The sequence below is a fragment of the Nipponia nippon genome, unplaced genomic scaffold, assembly GCF_047370975.1.
Source record: "Nipponia nippon isolate SJK-2023a ecotype South Korea unplaced genomic scaffold, ASM4737097v1 scaffold_2, whole genome shotgun sequence".
Taxonomy (NCBI): Eukaryota; Metazoa; Chordata; class Aves; order Pelecaniformes; family Threskiornithidae; genus Nipponia; species Nipponia nippon.
In genome coordinates, this window is record NW_028262336.1 from 73,527,948 (window position 1) to 73,545,203 (window position 17,256).

The following is a 17,256-nucleotide window of genomic DNA, read 5'->3' on the forward strand; positions in this document are numbered from 1 at the left end:
GACCCTCAGAAGATCTGCCCAATAACTTCCATTTACCATCCCCCTCCAGTTCTGATCTCTGACGTTTTACAAAGTTTACTGAAAGCTTAACGTGATTAAAATGTGTGCTTCTTTCTTTGGATGATTTAAGAATCTGCCTAGACCAAGGAACATAGGTTTCCTGCCCCAGTAATGTTTTGGAAAGATGATGATGTAAGCTTGCCAAATAGGAAAGCTGGAATCGCAAAATGTTGCCCCCAGCATGCAGAATTTTTACATGATCGTATACTTCTCAGCAGCACGCTTGAGAAGGGGTTGTCGCTATTCATTAGAACAGCAGCAGTGTTCTAATAGGGTGTATTTTACATGTTGTTCAGCCCTTTGGCCCTTGTCTTTAAAGCGCGACAGCAGTGGTGGGTGTCGTTCCGCAAGGAAAAAGGCTGGAACTTCAGTAGCATAAAATGGAGTAACTTTTAGTTGCTGCTTGTTGTAGAACACCGTTCCGAAGGTCACAAGGATAACTATTTCTTTTTCTCTTCAGATATTCCCTAGCTGGAGGAAGTACTGCGTCCTACTGACGTACTGTTCCTGACTTCTCTAAGCCAACAATGATCCCACGGTGTCTGCATTGAAGGCGTGCACCCTCGTGTTGTTCTGCCCCTCAGTCGCTGAAACGTCCTTTGGTGGAAGGACTTTCCGAAATGTGCAAGAGTGAAAATGAAGTCTCTCGGATGGAGGCAGTCTTTTTCAGCTCCTTAAAGCTATAATTTTTGTAACGATAATGCACATATTCCAGGGAGGTGTCTTTTTGTAAAATCTGAAATGTATATTTAGGTTTGTGATAGAGAAATTGAAGACATTGAGAAACCTCAGGTATCTTGCTTTAAGAATTCCACTGGGAGATGGAGTATGTTTGTTGGAACTGTGTACAGCTATGTATATAACGTCTTTTTTAACTGAAAGCCTTTCAACGTGCGTAAGGAATCACTGTGTACAAAATGGTAAAGTGCTTCTGTAGATAACGTTAGTGGGGTAAATATTTGACAGGCCATAACTGAGTATTGCCTTGCCTTTATTACATGTACATTTTGAATTATGTGAGAAGTGAATCTTGGTTCGATTTTTGTACGTGAAGGATTTGCCATTGAAAGAGTTAATCCTGTACTATGGAACCTTCTATTCGTACCTCAGCAAAGACACAATTTCATTCTGTTTCTCCGGTATTTCTTCCTTTTTATCTATATTCTGAGCGTGACTTTCTAATTATGGTACTACTTCTGGTTGTTTTAAATTTAATACACCTCGGCTCTCAAAGCTTTCAATTTAAATTATTGTTTTTCCTAAAGAACGAGCTCTTTCATGTTTTCAGTTTTAAATTGTGCCAATGCAAATTCTGAACCCTATGTATTGTTCCATTTTAGTAATAGGTATTTGTGAAGCTTGTAGTGAAATTCAGATACAATCTTTTTTCACCTGAACATGTTTGAATGCTCACACAAATAAATTTTTATTATCTACATTTCTTCTGAAATATCTCATTAAGATGTTGGCTCTGAGACGGTGGCAGATATTTCTTCGTCATGCCTATTTTTATCATTAAAAAGAATGTCTTGCAGCGTAAAAGAAAAATTGTTCATATGTTCAGTATTCGGTCCTGCTGTCTAAATCTGTGCATCTCTTCACCGAAAGTGGTAGACGTTAGACAGAAAGACTGCAGAACCGAGCATCGTTGTATGCCATGTCCTATTGCTTCGTCTCCCCAGAAAGAAGTTACTTCTTGAAAATTCTGAATTCTGAAATTTCCACTGTTCCTGGGAGCGCTCCTAGCTAGCTGGCTTACGGTTTTACAGTTCTCGGCAGCAGTCACGCTGGTTACTGCAGGTGGAATTTGTTTTCACAGTAGTACTCCGAGGTTTACCTCGGTTTGTTTCACCAGGGGTATATTCAGCCGCTTCTAATTCTGGTAGCTGAGAGAGCATTTTTGCCTTGTTTTAATGAAGAATTTGATGATTTTATGTTTTGGATGACAGTGAGGTAAAACTTACTTGTTGTTTTTTGGTTTGTGGTTTGTTTGGTTTTAACATAGAGGTGAGTTTTGGAACAGGAAGGATTAAAATTTTAGAAGCGTAGGCATATCTGACCCACTTGGTACAAAAAGACCCGGGTTCTCTAACCGTTCCGGAAGCTGGCGAGGTCTCCTTGCAGGACTCCACATCACCACGGCAGCCCTTATTCTATGCATATTAATAGCCTTAATTGTTAATTTAATAATGTAACAGCTGGAGGACACTGTCATGCTAACAGAGCTGTGGAAATTCTGACCAGATTGAAACAACAGTTGAAAGAAATGGGTATCCATGCGCTCGTGCTTGTAGCCATATTCTTAGACGTGACGCATTTGCCAGCACGAGGTAATGGTGTTCCTTGGTGGCTAAGTGAACTTAAGGTAAATTGAACAGTGCGTAAGTCTGAGCAATGGTTTATAACCGTTAACTAATTGATCAATATCTTGAAAAATGTTGTTTTGTGTGCCGTTAAACATCAAGGATAGGCTTACCCTTGAAGAAACAAATTCAGCTCTGCTATTGTGAAATGTGGGTCTGAATGCGGCGCAGTGGGAAAGCCACCTGTTGGCATCCCAGGATGGGAGCACTCGGCCATTCAGTAACTGTGTGCTGTTACAGCATGTGGAAATAATCAGACATTTGCATTTGAAACGTAAATAGATTCATGGAAGCTTTTCCCCAGTCGTCTGTTAACGTCAGGGCTTGAAATTAAAGCGAGCTTACTCGGAGATGCGCAGAACTCGGATTTAGTGGGGAAGTGAACTTTACGGTGCTGGCTGGAATCTCAAGAATTTCTCAATCAGAAAATTAAATGAAAGTGTGAGGTACGCTGGTTTTGAACAATCATTTAAAAAGTTACGCGTACGTTTTTTTTAGCTGCGTTCCGGGACTGTATGTTGAGGAAATATTTCTCCGAGCAGATCGCGGCAGGCGTTGCTTGGTGAACGTGTCCCTTGGTTTAGGAGCTTCAGAGGAGTCGCCCCTACAGCAAGGGCAATTGGCCAAAAGGCTAGGACGTGTAGAGAAAGACAAGACCTCATTTATGGTAGAGATGTGTATTTTTGTATGTAATATATAGATTATTTAAATATAGGCTGTATCTTAAACTGAGCTTCACTGAAAGAAAGCGTGTTGTATCTTGAATGTAAACTTACAATCATTTGCTATTGAAAAGTATCGATGCTTTAAAAATGGGAACTGTATCGGTAACAGAAGAGCAGCTTCATTTGGAAGAAGCGTGGCCTGAAAGAAGTGTTATTGATATTTTTGAGAGGTTGTTTCATGCTAAAAACATTTCTGTGTTATAACGTTGCACTGATGAGTTTTCTGTGCAGGTAGTACTTCTTCACTTAGTCTTGAATATACTAAGCGACAAGCTATCCCTATTTATGCAAACATTTAAATTAGTGGAACTGCTTCTTTGTCAGGGATTTCAAGATTAGGCAGTAAATAAACTCACTGTTTAAAAAGAATCAGTCATTTGAACTGAAGGCTTGCTTTTTGTAAGTACGTCAGACGTGTAATCTATTTTTTTAACTCCATTTTCCTTGCAGTTGCACTTTGTAGTTGATCACCAGTTCCCTAAAGGACGACGGCTTGATCACCGTAGTACGGGATGCTTTCGGTGTGGTAACAAAGCAGCTCTTTCGCCGAAGCGCCGTGGTTCCTTTGCAGCTCCGCACGGTTTGCACGGGCCCGCGCGGGTCCGGCCAGATGAAGCAGTGACCGGGGAATGCCGTAAAGGGGGGCGTAGGGGGGGTGGGCCGAGGGGGAGGTGAGCCTGGGCGCCTTGGCCCTCGCCTGCAGAGCAGCCGGCCCGGTGTGAGCTCCCGCCCTGCTTTACCCACCGTAACGCCTTCGCCTGCCTGTGCTTCGGCCGTACCGGTGCAGTGTCTCGTTGGCCTCGTGCTGCTTTGTGCGGCGTGCCGTATTATTTTTTTTGAACACCACGGTACCAGTTTGTAAGTAAGTTTTACATGAGCCTTACTTTCAAGGAAACGTATATTTGCCTTCAAAAACGTCACCGTTGGAAGATTATCAGAAGCGCTGGTAAGCCCAGGTGGAACGCGAGGATGGGCACAATTGCAAATTATTTTTGTAAGTTGCTGGGGAGGAGCTTAACGTATAGCACAAATCTGCAAGCTTGCTCTTTTTAACTGTATTTTGCAGATGTGCTAGTAATTGCACTGAGCATATGCGGCAGACAAATTGTATCTATCTAATGGTTTTCTGCCTTCTTTTGAAGCATGATTACAGAGGACAATTAAAGTGTATATCTTGTTTTCTGTAATATTGCTGCCTGTTTATAACCGTGTATTTAAATTTTACCTTTGTCACTCTACACCGACGTAATAAAACTCCTTGTAAACTACGTGACCTAGAAGAAATAAAGGAGGAAAAGTTTACTGAAATGTTGCCGTCCGCGTGGTCAGTGAGAGGAGAGCGGGGGGTCCCCTCCCAGGAGGGGATGCTCTTGCGGGTGTCTCGCTCAGCTACTGCCCATGCGCCCATAACGGTAAGGAGGGTTTCGAAACCGGTGTTCAGGTTTTCACTGCAATAATCTCACAACCTGTCCTCACAGCTCTTGTTTAAACTCAAACACCACTTTCTGAGCAAGAATGTTGAGAATATTTTTTTCTGTTGGGGCACCTAGGAAGCTTACATCGCACAGATGGCCCAGCCGTGGGGGAAGTTCGGTTCTTAAGGGTTGTTGGTTTTTTGGTTTTTTTTGGTCTACACACACGCGTGATCGCTAGCGTGCTGTTTTGGTTACATATGTGCAGCGCTGTATTACAGTTTGTCCCTCAGTAGGGCAATGTGCCAGTTTACAGATGGCAGGGATTTAAGACCTGCTTTGTATTGCCCACCCTGCCAGCCCAGCCCAGCCGACCCGAGTGCTCACGTCAAGGTGCGTCAGCTTCACCCCGATTCCCCACATAACCCGGGGACGAACTGTGGGACAGCTGCGCTCCTGTAATTCGATTTCATTGCTCTCTTTCTCCTGTGAAAAACCGTACGTGTGCCACACTGCCCGTTTTATTTTTTCTACCCCTTTTCCCGTGCCCCTGGGGGAGGAGGGGATGTGTGTGTGTGTGTGTGCGCTCCAGCCACCGGAGTCGTCTATCTGCACACCCATAATTACCTGTTCTCTAAGCTTGCCCTTCATCACGTCATGAACAGACAGAGGCGCTGCTGTAGGGTAGATGTGATGATACCTGTACTGATACGCAGGGGAAAGAGGTAAGGAAAAGAGCACTTGCAACAAGTTACCTGCCCGGGGGGTTTGCGGGTTTCCAGGCAGCTGAAGGAGGTACACGAAATCCTTGCGTCCCTTCCTCAGGGAGCCTGGGGTTTGGCCACAGGGACTGCTGCTTCTCCTTGGGAGCCCACCCTGTTCTCGGGTGGAGACGCGTAGCGGGGCAGGGGGACAGAAAGCAGGCTTTACTGCCTTGAAACAGGAATCGGTATGACAGCGTTGTGAGGTATTTTATTCCCTTTTGTTGTGAGCAAAGCTGGGAGCCGTTGTTTTATACACCGCACCCAGGTAAGCCACTGACAAAGCGAACAGCTAGACGAAGAAAAAGTGGGGGTGCAATTGTCCCGCCTTCGTTCCCCACATCTCGATTCGGGCCCCCTCTGCCTAGCGCTGTGTTTCCCCCGAGGCCCGTGGCGGTGACGGATGCGGGCCCGGCGTGCGGAACCGCAACACCCTACGGCTCCATCGCACGCAGCTGCGGCTCTCCTAGCGTACCCGTTTTCTTTCAAGTTAGTTTGTAAAGCAAACAGCGGAATGTCACCACAGCCTTTAATTTCTTCTTGTACATACCATTCACAGTACATTAACAGCCCAAATAATATTGCACTGGATTATTTTAAAAATTTTGCATCTTGCAAGTAGTATTCACTTTTCAAAGCCAACAGATGAACAATTTGGTCAACTTGCACCAGGAACATCGTTAGATAAGGATCCTATACTTTATTTATACCATGTGGATTTGTAACCCCAAAAGGAGATGAGAACGAGCTGTAAACTGTTTCCTTGTTAAAGATAGAAAATTAGTAATTCCTTGCTGATTAAATGTAGAAAGACTGGGGAAAAATTGAAGTCTGAAAGTTATCTCATTCCTGTTAGACTGCTTGCTGTATATATAATTATATTCTATACTGTGAAAGTCCATCTACATTTAAAAATCCAGCAGTCTACAGATTAACATGGTAAAAAAAAAATATATATATATTTTTATGAAAAGAGAAGAAATAGTGTTTGCCTCAGAGGAGAAAGTTTTCAGATTGTGAAGTCGTCTTTTTTTTTTTTTTTTTAGGTGCAATCTTTGAGGCAACAAAATGTCTTTTGGCATTTGGCACTCTAATAAGGACAATATTTTAATACTGGCACAAGCTAAAAACAGCACAGAATGACAAAATACAAGACATGAAACAAACCGCAGCCACTGGGATGATGGTAAGCTAGTCTGAACACATGGAGAACTGAAAGAGTTTTGCTGAGGAATTGTGACAGTTTCTGCAAAACCGTACTGATTGTTTTTCTTTTCTTTTACCAAATCGTCCGTTTTACTAAACTTGGAGGGAGAAGAGAGTTTCAAACGTCCTCTAGAAAATCAGCAGCTGCCGGACAATCACCAGGGCGGCTTCTTCGGCCGTCAATAGGCGTGAGGCTCTTTGTGGCTCAGAGCTCGCGTGCGTGCGGCAGAGCTGGTGGCACTTCGGATCACTTCCATCCACCTGCGGGGGGCACGAGGGGAGACACAAGCAAAAGGACGGTCAGTCCCTAAGGGAAGATGCCTTGAAAGACGCGGTCTGCGCTGTTAGCTGTACACAGGTTTATTTTCAGCGCCTAGGGGAGCATCTTGCTTGCTACTTTTCCTCCGAAGTCTATCCCAAGCCAAGAGGCTCTGGGTCCAAATGACTGCCAAACGCATAGATGAAAAGAGATTCAGAGAGGATAAACGGGGGGGCGGGACCCAAATTTAACGAACTTAGTCGTGGTTTTACTTGTTCTGCAGGCACCAAATCTCTTTTTTTTTTTTTTTTTTTTTTCCTGGATGGTCCAGGTGATGAGCAGCTGAGACCAACCACTCTTAATTCTGGAGCGAACAAATGTAATTTAGCTGCAGTTCCTACCTCTTTTTCCTAGAACTTCGGGCTTTTGTGTTTTTTCCTAGTCATGTATTTAATCAATCACCTCTTTCCCACAATTTCCCTTATTTATGGTTTTAGACTGACATGGCTAAAACTTAATAATAGCTTTCTTCAATAAGAGAGGACATTAAGATTTTTGGCACATTAATGCTTCGTCTAAAAGAGCTAAATTAGTTCCCAGTATGAACGACCTCAAACCACAATTTAGGAGGAGTCGTGCCTCTTTCCCGGCTCTCCATGTATCTGGAATTCAGTGAAAGGCATAAAAATTACATGCTGAAGTGGCAGAAATACACAGTAATACATAAAACCAGAATTTTATTTCAGGTGTGGATTTTCCATCCAGTTGTACTAGAGGGAGTGAAGTTATTCTGCGCAGCTACGGAAAAGTCCTGTCATCTGTCGACGTGCTTCCCGACACCTGATAACATTGGGCTCCCCGTGCAGCCAGCCTGGTCAAGTGTGACTGGATAATCCCTGCACATAACGCAGGATGTGTAGTGATTCCTATTACAGCTGCCACATTATCAAAACCAACTGCCTTGGGTCTAGCATTAGCAGGTTTAAAGTTCCTTTTAAAATTTTTAAGGGTTCTTTCTCTAGTTGTGCTGAACGACTTGTCTGTATTACCGAACCAATTTACTAAACTTAGCATCTACCAACCTTGTTTGGAAAAAAAATCCTGGAATTTTACCTGATTCCGTCTCACAGAAGACGGACTTACCTTTCAAATGTGTATTCGCTTTCAGCCCTGAAGTAGTAGACGTGGGATTTGAAATGTAGCTTGAACACATAATCTTTGTGAATGTTTTCAGATTCGGAAGGAATGGTAAGCGAATACCCCAATAAAGGAAGGCTGGCTAAAGGATGATTGTCCTGAAAAGAAACGATGGAAAATCCTGTGAGATCAAACGCCCTGAAGTAAAAAGAGCACGTCAGTGAAGTGGAAGACAGATACGCGCTCATTTAAAGGTCATCATCGCGTTCCCACGTGTGCGTGGAAAGAACGCCAGCTTTACACAATGGCAATGATCTTAATTGTCTGGTAGTTTCAGCGCGCCCGTCTTTACAGGCCCTTCTCATAAGGATCTGCTGCAGGCTGACCCGTCAGTACTTCCTCATAAGTTAGTTGTCTGAAATCTTGGACTTGCGCTATTTTCAAACTGACAAACATAAGACTCCATCATTTGGTGTCAGCAGAGCACCGCGCGTGTTCAGCCCAGGCTTGCAAACACCCGCTCCTTCAGAAATGCACCGGCCACCCGCAGCTTCCATCGCTTCAGTCCTTTCACTTCACGGACTGGCACGTATGAGCAAATCATTTCTTTATCCCGCTGATGTGTAGAATATCCTACAATTCATTCCTTTCTTTTTTTTTTTAGTGCAGAGACTCTATTGTTAAGGATTGCTATAGCAATGAAAGCACAATGTAGCAGTTGGAATTATTTTGTGCTTATGCCCTGCTTGAACATAGAGATTCAAAAGCCCAGCAGATTCTAGGCAGGAAAACCCTGCTTCTGCATTGCGACGTTTGCTCAGATGGATTAAATCGTTGGCTGCTGTTCTCTCGTTTGACTTTACCGTTACTTGCGCTTAACAAAATTTCTAAGTCGCTATTAAGTTTTTAATTGTAATAATCTCCGAATTTGTACAAGAGAAAACTCTGGTTTAAACTCGCACCACAACTTCCGAGCAGCAGCGATATCTGTTGTACTTTTAGGGACGATACGCGCTGCGGCTGTTGCGAGTCTCGGGAAACGAGCACGCGCTCTTCAGTTGACGAGCGAGCGGACTGAGAACGGGCCCTGCTCCCTGGTCCAGCGGCAGCGAAGGCCGCGTGGCCGTGACCAGCGCACCCGCTTCTCGCGCCTACGGCATCCGTCACCGATGCCCGCTTTTCTCTCTGCTACTGCTTTGAAAAAACCAAAAGGTCGCCTCCAGCCACACACGCGCGCGCGCGCAGTCTGTTACCTGGTGCGATTTGTAGAAGAACATACAGAAGTTGGTGAACACCACCCAAAGCTTCTGCCACCCGTTGCTGTTTTTGAATTTTCTTAGGAGATTTCCAGACAGCTGGTTCTGAAACAGATCAAAAGTAGCCAAATGAAACAGTGAAAGGTACCCGCCGTTTAATTATCGTAAGAAAAATTATCTGCTTTTATCTGGTTGTACGTGACCCTGTTGTATGTGAAAATGTTTTGGTTGAACGGAGGTACTTTTCTTCTGCATTTTTCTACTACTAAGTAGTACTTTACGTAACGTATTTTTTTTGTTAGTAGCTGGGTACTTCCAAAAACTTCAAGCTACTACGCTTATTTCTTTTAACTGAGGTGGCCTTCAGTAATATATTACCAAACATCAGTCAGCCTTGTTACCCTAGTCTGTCTTTGTTGGTTTCAAATGATACTTAAATAGAGCAATGGAAACAGAAAGTCTGACATGAATTCGTGATGTAAAGGAAAATTATGACATACTTTAGAATTGCAGATAGAGACTGAGCTCTCAGTACCCAGTGAGTTCACACGGTAACTTTTCAAAGATTTCAAAAGCAAGGACTGTTAACCTTATTCTTAGCTGCTCTTCACATAGTGAAGGTGTAAAGGCCAGCATCACTGTGCCTTGCAAGTGAAGGGGACTTCTCAGGGAACCATTACTTCCCATTCCTTCTTGACTGTAAGGGCTCTCACCTGGATCAAAATACATCATTCTCTTTACATAATGCAGAAGCTAATAACTTAGTCTGTAAAGCTTAATACTCAAAGTCTGGTGGCCCTGATTTATCTGCTACAAGTTAAATGTTGCTCAAAATGTTCTGTTTTCACCAGTCTTGGATACACGTTAAAGCCTTTGCTTTAAATCATCCCATTCTCTGATATCTGGACTGCCGCCTCCTTGCCCTAAGTTACAGGCGTACTCCTTAATTTTCTGTTACCTCATTACTCTGGAGGATATCATAAAAGGACAGGCTTTGCATTCGGTACCAGCAGACATATGAAATGGGAACAGGCCGCTGATCACTGATCAGTCCAGCAGGTAGGGAAGTACAGTCACTGACAGAGAGAGGATCTTCTACCACGAGAGAGACAGAAAGGAGGGAGAGACACAAAGAAAATAAACGATAATGCTGAAGTGAGAGCCACCGACAGAATGATGCGAGCATGAGCGTAACCTGCCACGCATGGGACAGCAGTGGAGCTGAAGATGCTTTCACAGAACAAGGTATGTCTCCAGGGTGTGTTTGGTCTTCGCTGCTTTGTTTGCATTCATTTGAGGCACGGGGAGGAACAAAAATAAGGAACAACGAGCACGGATCTCAGACCGAAAGTTTTGCCTCAGTGTTTTAATCGTCAGAATTAGTCACCGGTTTAAATTTTATCTCTGCTTATAAGAAGCCCTCTGCTTTAGGGAAAAATATGAGACCTTGTTCCATGCTGAACCATTCCTCCCTTGCAGGACGGAAGGGTATAAAGAGCAGAAACGCCCCCTGCATGGGATCAAAATGAGGCTCTACAGTTAGCCCTTTCTAGCAGAGAATAATTTTCCTTGCCACGTTTCAGCAGCTCCCCCTCTGTTTAAAACCAGAGGCAGTTACAGGAGCTATGAATATTGCCTCTCCTTGCACCTTGACGTTCTGCATCAGTGCGTCTCCTCTAGAGCAACGGTGGCCTGACGTCTGAGGGCGGCCTCATAAGCAGAAGCCAACTCAGCTTTAAGATTCTTTTTACCGTTTTCGTTAAGCATAAATTTCCATTTGATGAGGACTCTGATAAAATACTCGGAGCTCCCTGGAGCCTTTCTTGGGTGAAGGAAGAAGAGCTAAGCAGGCTTACCACCTCATCCTAAAACCTACTCTGGGGACTAGGAGTCTTTCATTTTAATCTTTGAAAAGTCAATGTCTGCATCTCGTCTGTTGAGTACAGAATTAACGAATGTGTATCAAATTGGCTTAGCTGTGATCGGGGGGGGGAAAAGGATTTTTATTCTGAGGTGGGAAATGCAAATAAAGAAAAAGCAGATGAGACTGAGCAATGAGACAAGGTTCCAGAAAAGATGGCTAGGTAAAGAAAGTACGTTAGTAATACACATAATTAAAACTCTGGCTGCAGCAGCTAAAGACAATATCCTTTCAGCTCGAGCAATGACTTAATGCCTCTGTGTAAGGGAAAGCATTAAGACAGTTTGACCTGCTTTAAATTTTAAAGGGCATCAGCATTTTTTTGGACAGTTACTTCTATGAAAATTACTGCTCTGACTGGTTTTACAAAGATGCACTAAGGGAAGCGGATACATGTGTCTTGACTGACGGTTTATGCCATCGTTTGGAGTCAGTTAAATAGGCGTGCCTGAAACTTCCCCAGAAGGAGACAACGGAATAGCGCACTTGTTAAGGAGGAGCAAAAAGGAAATTGTCATTCAAGAGCGAGTCTGGAGCTGCAGTTCAGATCGTTCTGAGGCAGATACCTCCACAGCAATACTAAAGTCGACCATTGAAACACTGGTATTTCTGTGCCAGCAGACGTGCACCGTAGTGTTGCCACGGTGTGGTGACTGACGTTCGAGTGAGGTGCGGGATGCACTGAGGTCGTCCTCAGATTCCTGGTCTACAGTAGTTTCATCAGGAGACTCTATGAAATGCAGGGAAAAAGCATCTTTCTTCCTCTATGCAACAACATATATAATTGGAAAAATTAAACAAATCAATTCTGTCCACAATATTGTGAACTAATTCTAAACCACACTTTTAGAAATAATTTTGTGCAGATGTTAAGTAGATTTTTTTTTTTTTTTTTTTTACGTGTTTCTGCAAGTGTTAGACTCAAAGACTAACTACCGTGCTTTGTTGGTGCTTTCAATACCTTCCAAGGACAGGCACTGCCCAAATCTTGCTAAATAGTTCCTGGAATCATTACGCTTAAGTCACTTCTCTATTCAGTGAAACTTTCTGCTAACATCAACAAGAACATTAAAATGGCACATACATAAATATAAATATATATCTAAAAAAATCAACTTCAAATGTATCGTTTTGACCCGCGGCCAGCATTTTTCACCACTTTGCCATCACCAATCACACTGACGAAAGTGAATGAAACCTACTCTCTAGCATTTACTTACTGTTGTCAGGTGGGCTGCTAGCCAGTAACTCTGGGGCAGGGCCACTGCTTTTCTCTGCCAGGTCTATTGCCATCTGAACGTCCTCGGTCCATTTGTCCATCTCGGCGCGGGTACTAACAATGAAAAGTCAGGTTTTATTCACTTTCACACAGGCTGAAAGCAAACTCTAAGAAACGGTCACAAGCCGAGCTTACTTTTCATTGAAGTAAGTAAATTCAGACACAAGATGCTACGTTTTTTTCCCTAATAACTTAGTTTTGGTTCTGACTCGCACAATTGCCACTCTATTTTGTCCCATTCACCTTTTTTTTTTTTTTTTTTTTTTTTAACAAGTGGCTTTCACAAAAGAATATACCTTTGAGATTGTTTTAGGAGCAAATCCAAACAAAATGATGCCTCTCTGCTTTTCTATCTGTCCCACTGTGAAAGCTGCAGAGAAATACAGTTTACGTGTGCGTGTTGTCTCCACTGAATTACCTTGCAGCGACAACGATGGACTGGTGTTGACCTCGTAGCGTCAGACAATGAGGAACCCCCCATTCCTCTTCACTTTCTTCTATCTGAGAGATAAAAGCCCAAACGCAGTCAGATTGCAGGAAGTACGTCTCTCTTACGGCGAAACAGTCAACTGAACAAGCTCTGGCCATCGGGGAAAAGAAAACTAAGAGAAATGTTCACAAACAATAATTTTGAGCTAGGTATTGAGAAAAAAATGGTGGCTTGCAAGTGGGAAAAACAGTAAGTTCTGCAATAAGCTCTTAAACCAAAAGCATGGATTCATCTGCTTTGTGTCAAAAAAAAAAAAAAAAAAAAGGAAAATAGTTGTATTTTTATCAGAAGAGTGATTCGTTGTACAAACGGATACGGTAAATGCTGGGAGTGCTCTGGACACTGCAGCATAACCCAGTTCCGTTGGGAACAAGTCCACGCCAAGTCGACATGAATAACTGAGTGGATTCCTAGAAACGCTAGATAAACCTTGAAGCCTCACAGGTGTTTAGAGAAATTCAGTTACTGCGGTTGTGATTACCTAACTCAATTCTCAGGAAAACAGCACAGAATAGATACAAACCCATGAGAAGTTCCAGTGAAAATAATGGGGGTAATGAAAGTGCTTTGAAACTAGCAAAAATATTTTTGAAATCATATAAGAAGAGGAGGTAACTAGGTGCTATTGGCTCAAATTGGCTGTTTCCCAGAAGAATTGCAACAAGAGCTCCAAATGACCTATTGCTGCCAGTTTCCCACTACTTCAGCTTTAAGATACAGAGCTGAAAACATTAGGAAACTTTTTTTTATAGAAATCATATTGTCGCTACTGTTTACTTGTCTCGCACAGTGCCTATAAGCCATTGGTGATGAATTACTTGTAAGAATCATGGTTAAATTATGGTTTAAAAAAATAAAGAACCCATCTCACGAGAAGTTTGCATTATGAGGAAGCTGCCCCCAAAATGCCCTTTCCCCCCCGCTTTTGCTATATGATCACCTTTGTCTAGAAGGCTGCATGAACACACGCGAACCCAAGACAGCCCCCTCAGGCACTGCACAATGTAACCACAGCTTCTCTGAATCGGAGAACGGCCCCTTGCCGCTGCTTTCGGTCCAGCAGAAAGTCATTGAGCAATTCCGATGGGACCACCAATGGCCGTTTAAGCGTGAATCCCGTAAGTTCTCACCATACTTACTGTCATGCCATACAGTGGAAGATGACCGTGGACTTTGAACTGATTCGATGCTGTCAGGCCTCTACTTGTGTACAACAAAATATCGTTAAACTAAAAAGCAAGAATAAGCATTATTAGAATTATGTCCGCATGTACACATGTAGAAAAAAAAAATGGGAATGATAAATACGGGAAACTAGCCAGTACTGGCTATTTATATGGCAGTCCTAATGCATGAATCCAAAATACGGGCTTCCGTAATACTTCAGTACCCAGTACTAGCATCTGTTATTTTCCCTGCCTTCCTTCCCAGGTAAGTCTCAGGCATGTTCCCACGATTTTCCACTGGATATCTTCCGATGCCTTCTAATATTCCCTTTGTGATCTCTGGCTCAGAACTAACAAGCCACAACAGCAGTGAAACCAAGTAGTACGTTTCACGCTCTGCCGCACTTTGAATCTCTGGAAGATAAGTGTGTTTCACCGATATTTTCTTCTGATTTGTGTGGAGAGAGAAGCAAGCATGCCCGAGAGAGGTGTGTCCAACTTAACTCTTAGGGCGTAAGTGGCTATCTATTACTCCAGAAGGAAGCTGGGAGACCTGGTTCAAGGTAGGTGGCTTTAGGTTAGAAACACCAAGGTGAAGAGACCGAATATCTCAAGTTGTGGAGCTTCCTGCATGTGACAGCAGTTGTCAAAAGCAAGTCAAATGACCGCCTGCATTTTGTTGAGCACCGTAATACGAATGGCATATTTTCCCTGTGCTGCCTGGGCCAAAGGATGTTTTTCCTTAAACCGGACAGCTGCCTCAAGAAAATCATCCTCTCTGGTGTGAAACAGAGCTCTCCCAAAGACATCTCCAACCCGACAGCAATACCTGATGAAGCTATGAGGATCGGCCACTAGAGGGGGATTTAATTTTGCCAATGATTATACATGTATTCTGAGTCCCAGAGCACCGACTCGGGATTTTACCTCCAAAAAGATTCTGTTGCTCAGGACAGACCAAAGACTTCTTTGACAATGCGAGCAACTGACTTGAGAGTCCAGTCTCAATTTTTTGATGTTTTATACGGGTATAATATCGAGGTATCACCTCGGAACAAGAATTGTGGTATGCAAGCAAACATGCACTGTATTCATCGGGCTTCCTCTTTAGTGCCTTCAAAGGCAGAGGATAACCCTACCCAGGCAGATTTAGTGGTTATATCTTTGGCTCATCTTAAAGATTAATGGTCAAAGATCTCGTAAAACCTAGCACGCTCACGAGCTTTTCTACACACCCACTGTCTTCACCTTTTGCATGCAAGAAGCCAAGGAAGTCTTCCCGCCACACTGCACTGATTCTTTAATGTTTTGCTCTGTAACACTGGACTAGAAAAATCTATGCTTGCTGCTGGGCATCCCCGTGCCCCGGCACCAAGGGCTGAGCAGCAGCAGGATGGGGGGCCTGGGAGCAAGTCAGCTGGCCGGGAAGAAAAGAGAGGAAGAACCCTCTGGGCGGCTCTTGTAGATCGGAGACCGAGTGAGATCGTCGTAACCTGAAAATGCTGCGAGGGACGGTGGGAGGAGATAACCTTTCCTAGTGCGAGAGCTCCAAAAAGTATCTCCAGGTAAAGGGAGATCTGTCAACATGCTGGGCACTTGTGGGCTGAAACTGGATGGTTTGTGGAGAAACTTGGTTCTGATTATCGTTCCGATCACCAGAAGTTACTCTTTATCTTCTTTTCTGGACATGATCACTAACCCTGGTGCCACTTTCCATTTTATTATGACTCTCCTTTTATTTAAGACAATGTGCTAGGAGGTATTTTATCATGATAGTCACAGTGTCATATAAAAATAAGTAGTTCTGTCTTTGTAAGAAGCAGTTACGAAGAGAATATTGGGTTTGGACAGAAACAGAAGTTCTTAACAACCAGTTACATAGGGGATGTATTATGTTAACTTAAATGTTTAAAGAAACTTACTGTAATTCACAATTTGAGTCTAACAGTTTGCCTAATAGTTGCCTACAGTCACATTTCATTATATAAAGAAAAAACGTCTTCTTTCTTACCAGGAAGAACATCCGTTGCTGTAAACCTTTTCCAGACAACTTACTAAGACTGCCCAGTCTAATGAACTCCTGCGGGAAATAAATACAAAACAAATACATATCTTCTGCAAAAATAATGATGATTTTTAATTATCCAAACATAAATAGGACTACTTGGTCGTAGGACTGACTTGAGTATCAGTAACCAAGACTTTTTATTTTCTTTATTAAATATGTTAAAAATCTTATTTGTAGGATAATTTCTTTCCACTCCTAACTGTCTTTAGGATAAACTCCTTCACAGTCTTTCATTCATTTTAAGAAAATTCAACTAAGTAAGATTTTCTTTACGTAACATTGATTCCTTCAGACAGCTCCCTCTTTCATCAGTTTTGAATGAGTATTTTTCATGTTACAAATGATGTAAAAACTAACGAGAAGTTGGCCTGTATGTTATCGGTTAGCCACTGGTAAGCTTCGGTTGTGCGTATGGCATACGCAGCCCTTCACTGAGATGTAAAATCAGCTACACAAATCGACATCACCAGCAGCAGCAGAAAAAGAAGGAAATTTGTCTGGCAGTGTGAGTTATCCTAGTACCATCCCTGTCGTATAATACAGTACATTAATTCAGATCAAACTGTTTAAGAGTGCTTAGGGATAAATGTTTATAGGAAAAGTAGCAGATCTGAAACTTTCAAAATGCCGGATTTCCTGGGCTTAATGTGAACTATACCATAACTCACCCTTCCACTTATCTGAAACGCATGAAAATATCATTTTTTCAGTCACTCCCTCCAGCTTCTGCCAAGAGGTTTATATTTATTTATTACAGTCTTTCAAGGGTCATTCCACTCATAATTGTGCATGTAAAAGGCACATGAAGTATCAGAATCACCTGCAGCTTAGCAATAAACTGGCTGTTGAAGATTAATCTGTTCAGAGAGAGACTCCGGTCGCCTTAGGGTTGCTGTGATGTGTCCAGTCCCCCTACCTGCACTGCCTAAGGGTGGAAAAAGTGGCTAGAGATGGTTATCCCTGTATCACGGTAAGCTCGTGTTACCAGAGAGGCCACTGGAAGCTGTTGTCAGCCACCAAAGAATACTAATCATAATTACTATTTATACGGTACCACCTAATGGTCACTAGCAGGCTTAGCACCACCACGGCAAGCGCCATGCGAACACGCAAATCAAGAGCTGCAGGTCATTGCAATCTGCAAGCCCAACCG

At 43.0% G+C, this 17,256-nt stretch overlaps 2 protein-coding genes across 6 annotated transcripts in view; one reads left to right on the top strand and one right to left on the bottom strand.

The window, feature by feature from the left end:
* Positions 1 to 1,498, top strand: part of STK24 (serine/threonine kinase 24) — a 64,198-nt gene extending 62,700 nt beyond the window's left edge. For both annotated transcript variants that reach the window (XM_087758524.1, XM_087758523.1), the window contains exon 11: positions 521 to 1,498. In XM_087758524.1, the coding sequence (XP_087614650.1) occupies positions 521 to 557 (37 nt within the window). In that variant the 3' untranslated portion in view covers positions 558 to 1,498. The remainder of the gene's footprint in view (positions 1 to 520) is intronic.
* A 4,335-nt stretch (positions 1,499 to 5,833) lies between these two features.
* The window catches only part of FARP1 (FERM, ARH/RhoGEF and pleckstrin domain protein 1), a 214,886-nt gene continuing 203,463 nt past the window's right edge, over positions 5,834 to 17,256 (bottom strand). For 3 of the 4 annotated variants that reach the window (XM_087756585.1, XM_087756584.1, XM_087756583.1), the window contains exons 20-27: positions 16,047 to 16,115; positions 14,009 to 14,098; positions 12,798 to 12,880; positions 12,321 to 12,433; positions 11,667 to 11,830; positions 9,177 to 9,284; positions 7,930 to 8,081; positions 5,834 to 6,788 (exon numbers count right to left, since the gene is read on the bottom strand). In XM_087756585.1, coding sequence (XP_087612711.1) covers positions 6,707 to 6,788; positions 7,930 to 8,081; positions 9,177 to 9,284; positions 11,667 to 11,830; positions 12,321 to 12,433; positions 12,798 to 12,880; positions 14,009 to 14,098; positions 16,047 to 16,115 — 861 coding nt within the window. In that variant the 3' untranslated portion in view covers positions 5,834 to 6,706. The remainder of the gene's footprint in view (positions 6,789 to 7,929; positions 8,082 to 9,176; positions 9,285 to 11,666; positions 11,831 to 12,320; positions 12,434 to 12,797; positions 12,881 to 14,008; positions 14,099 to 16,046; positions 16,116 to 17,256) is intronic. The other variant, XR_015704601.1, reaches the window with a different exon arrangement.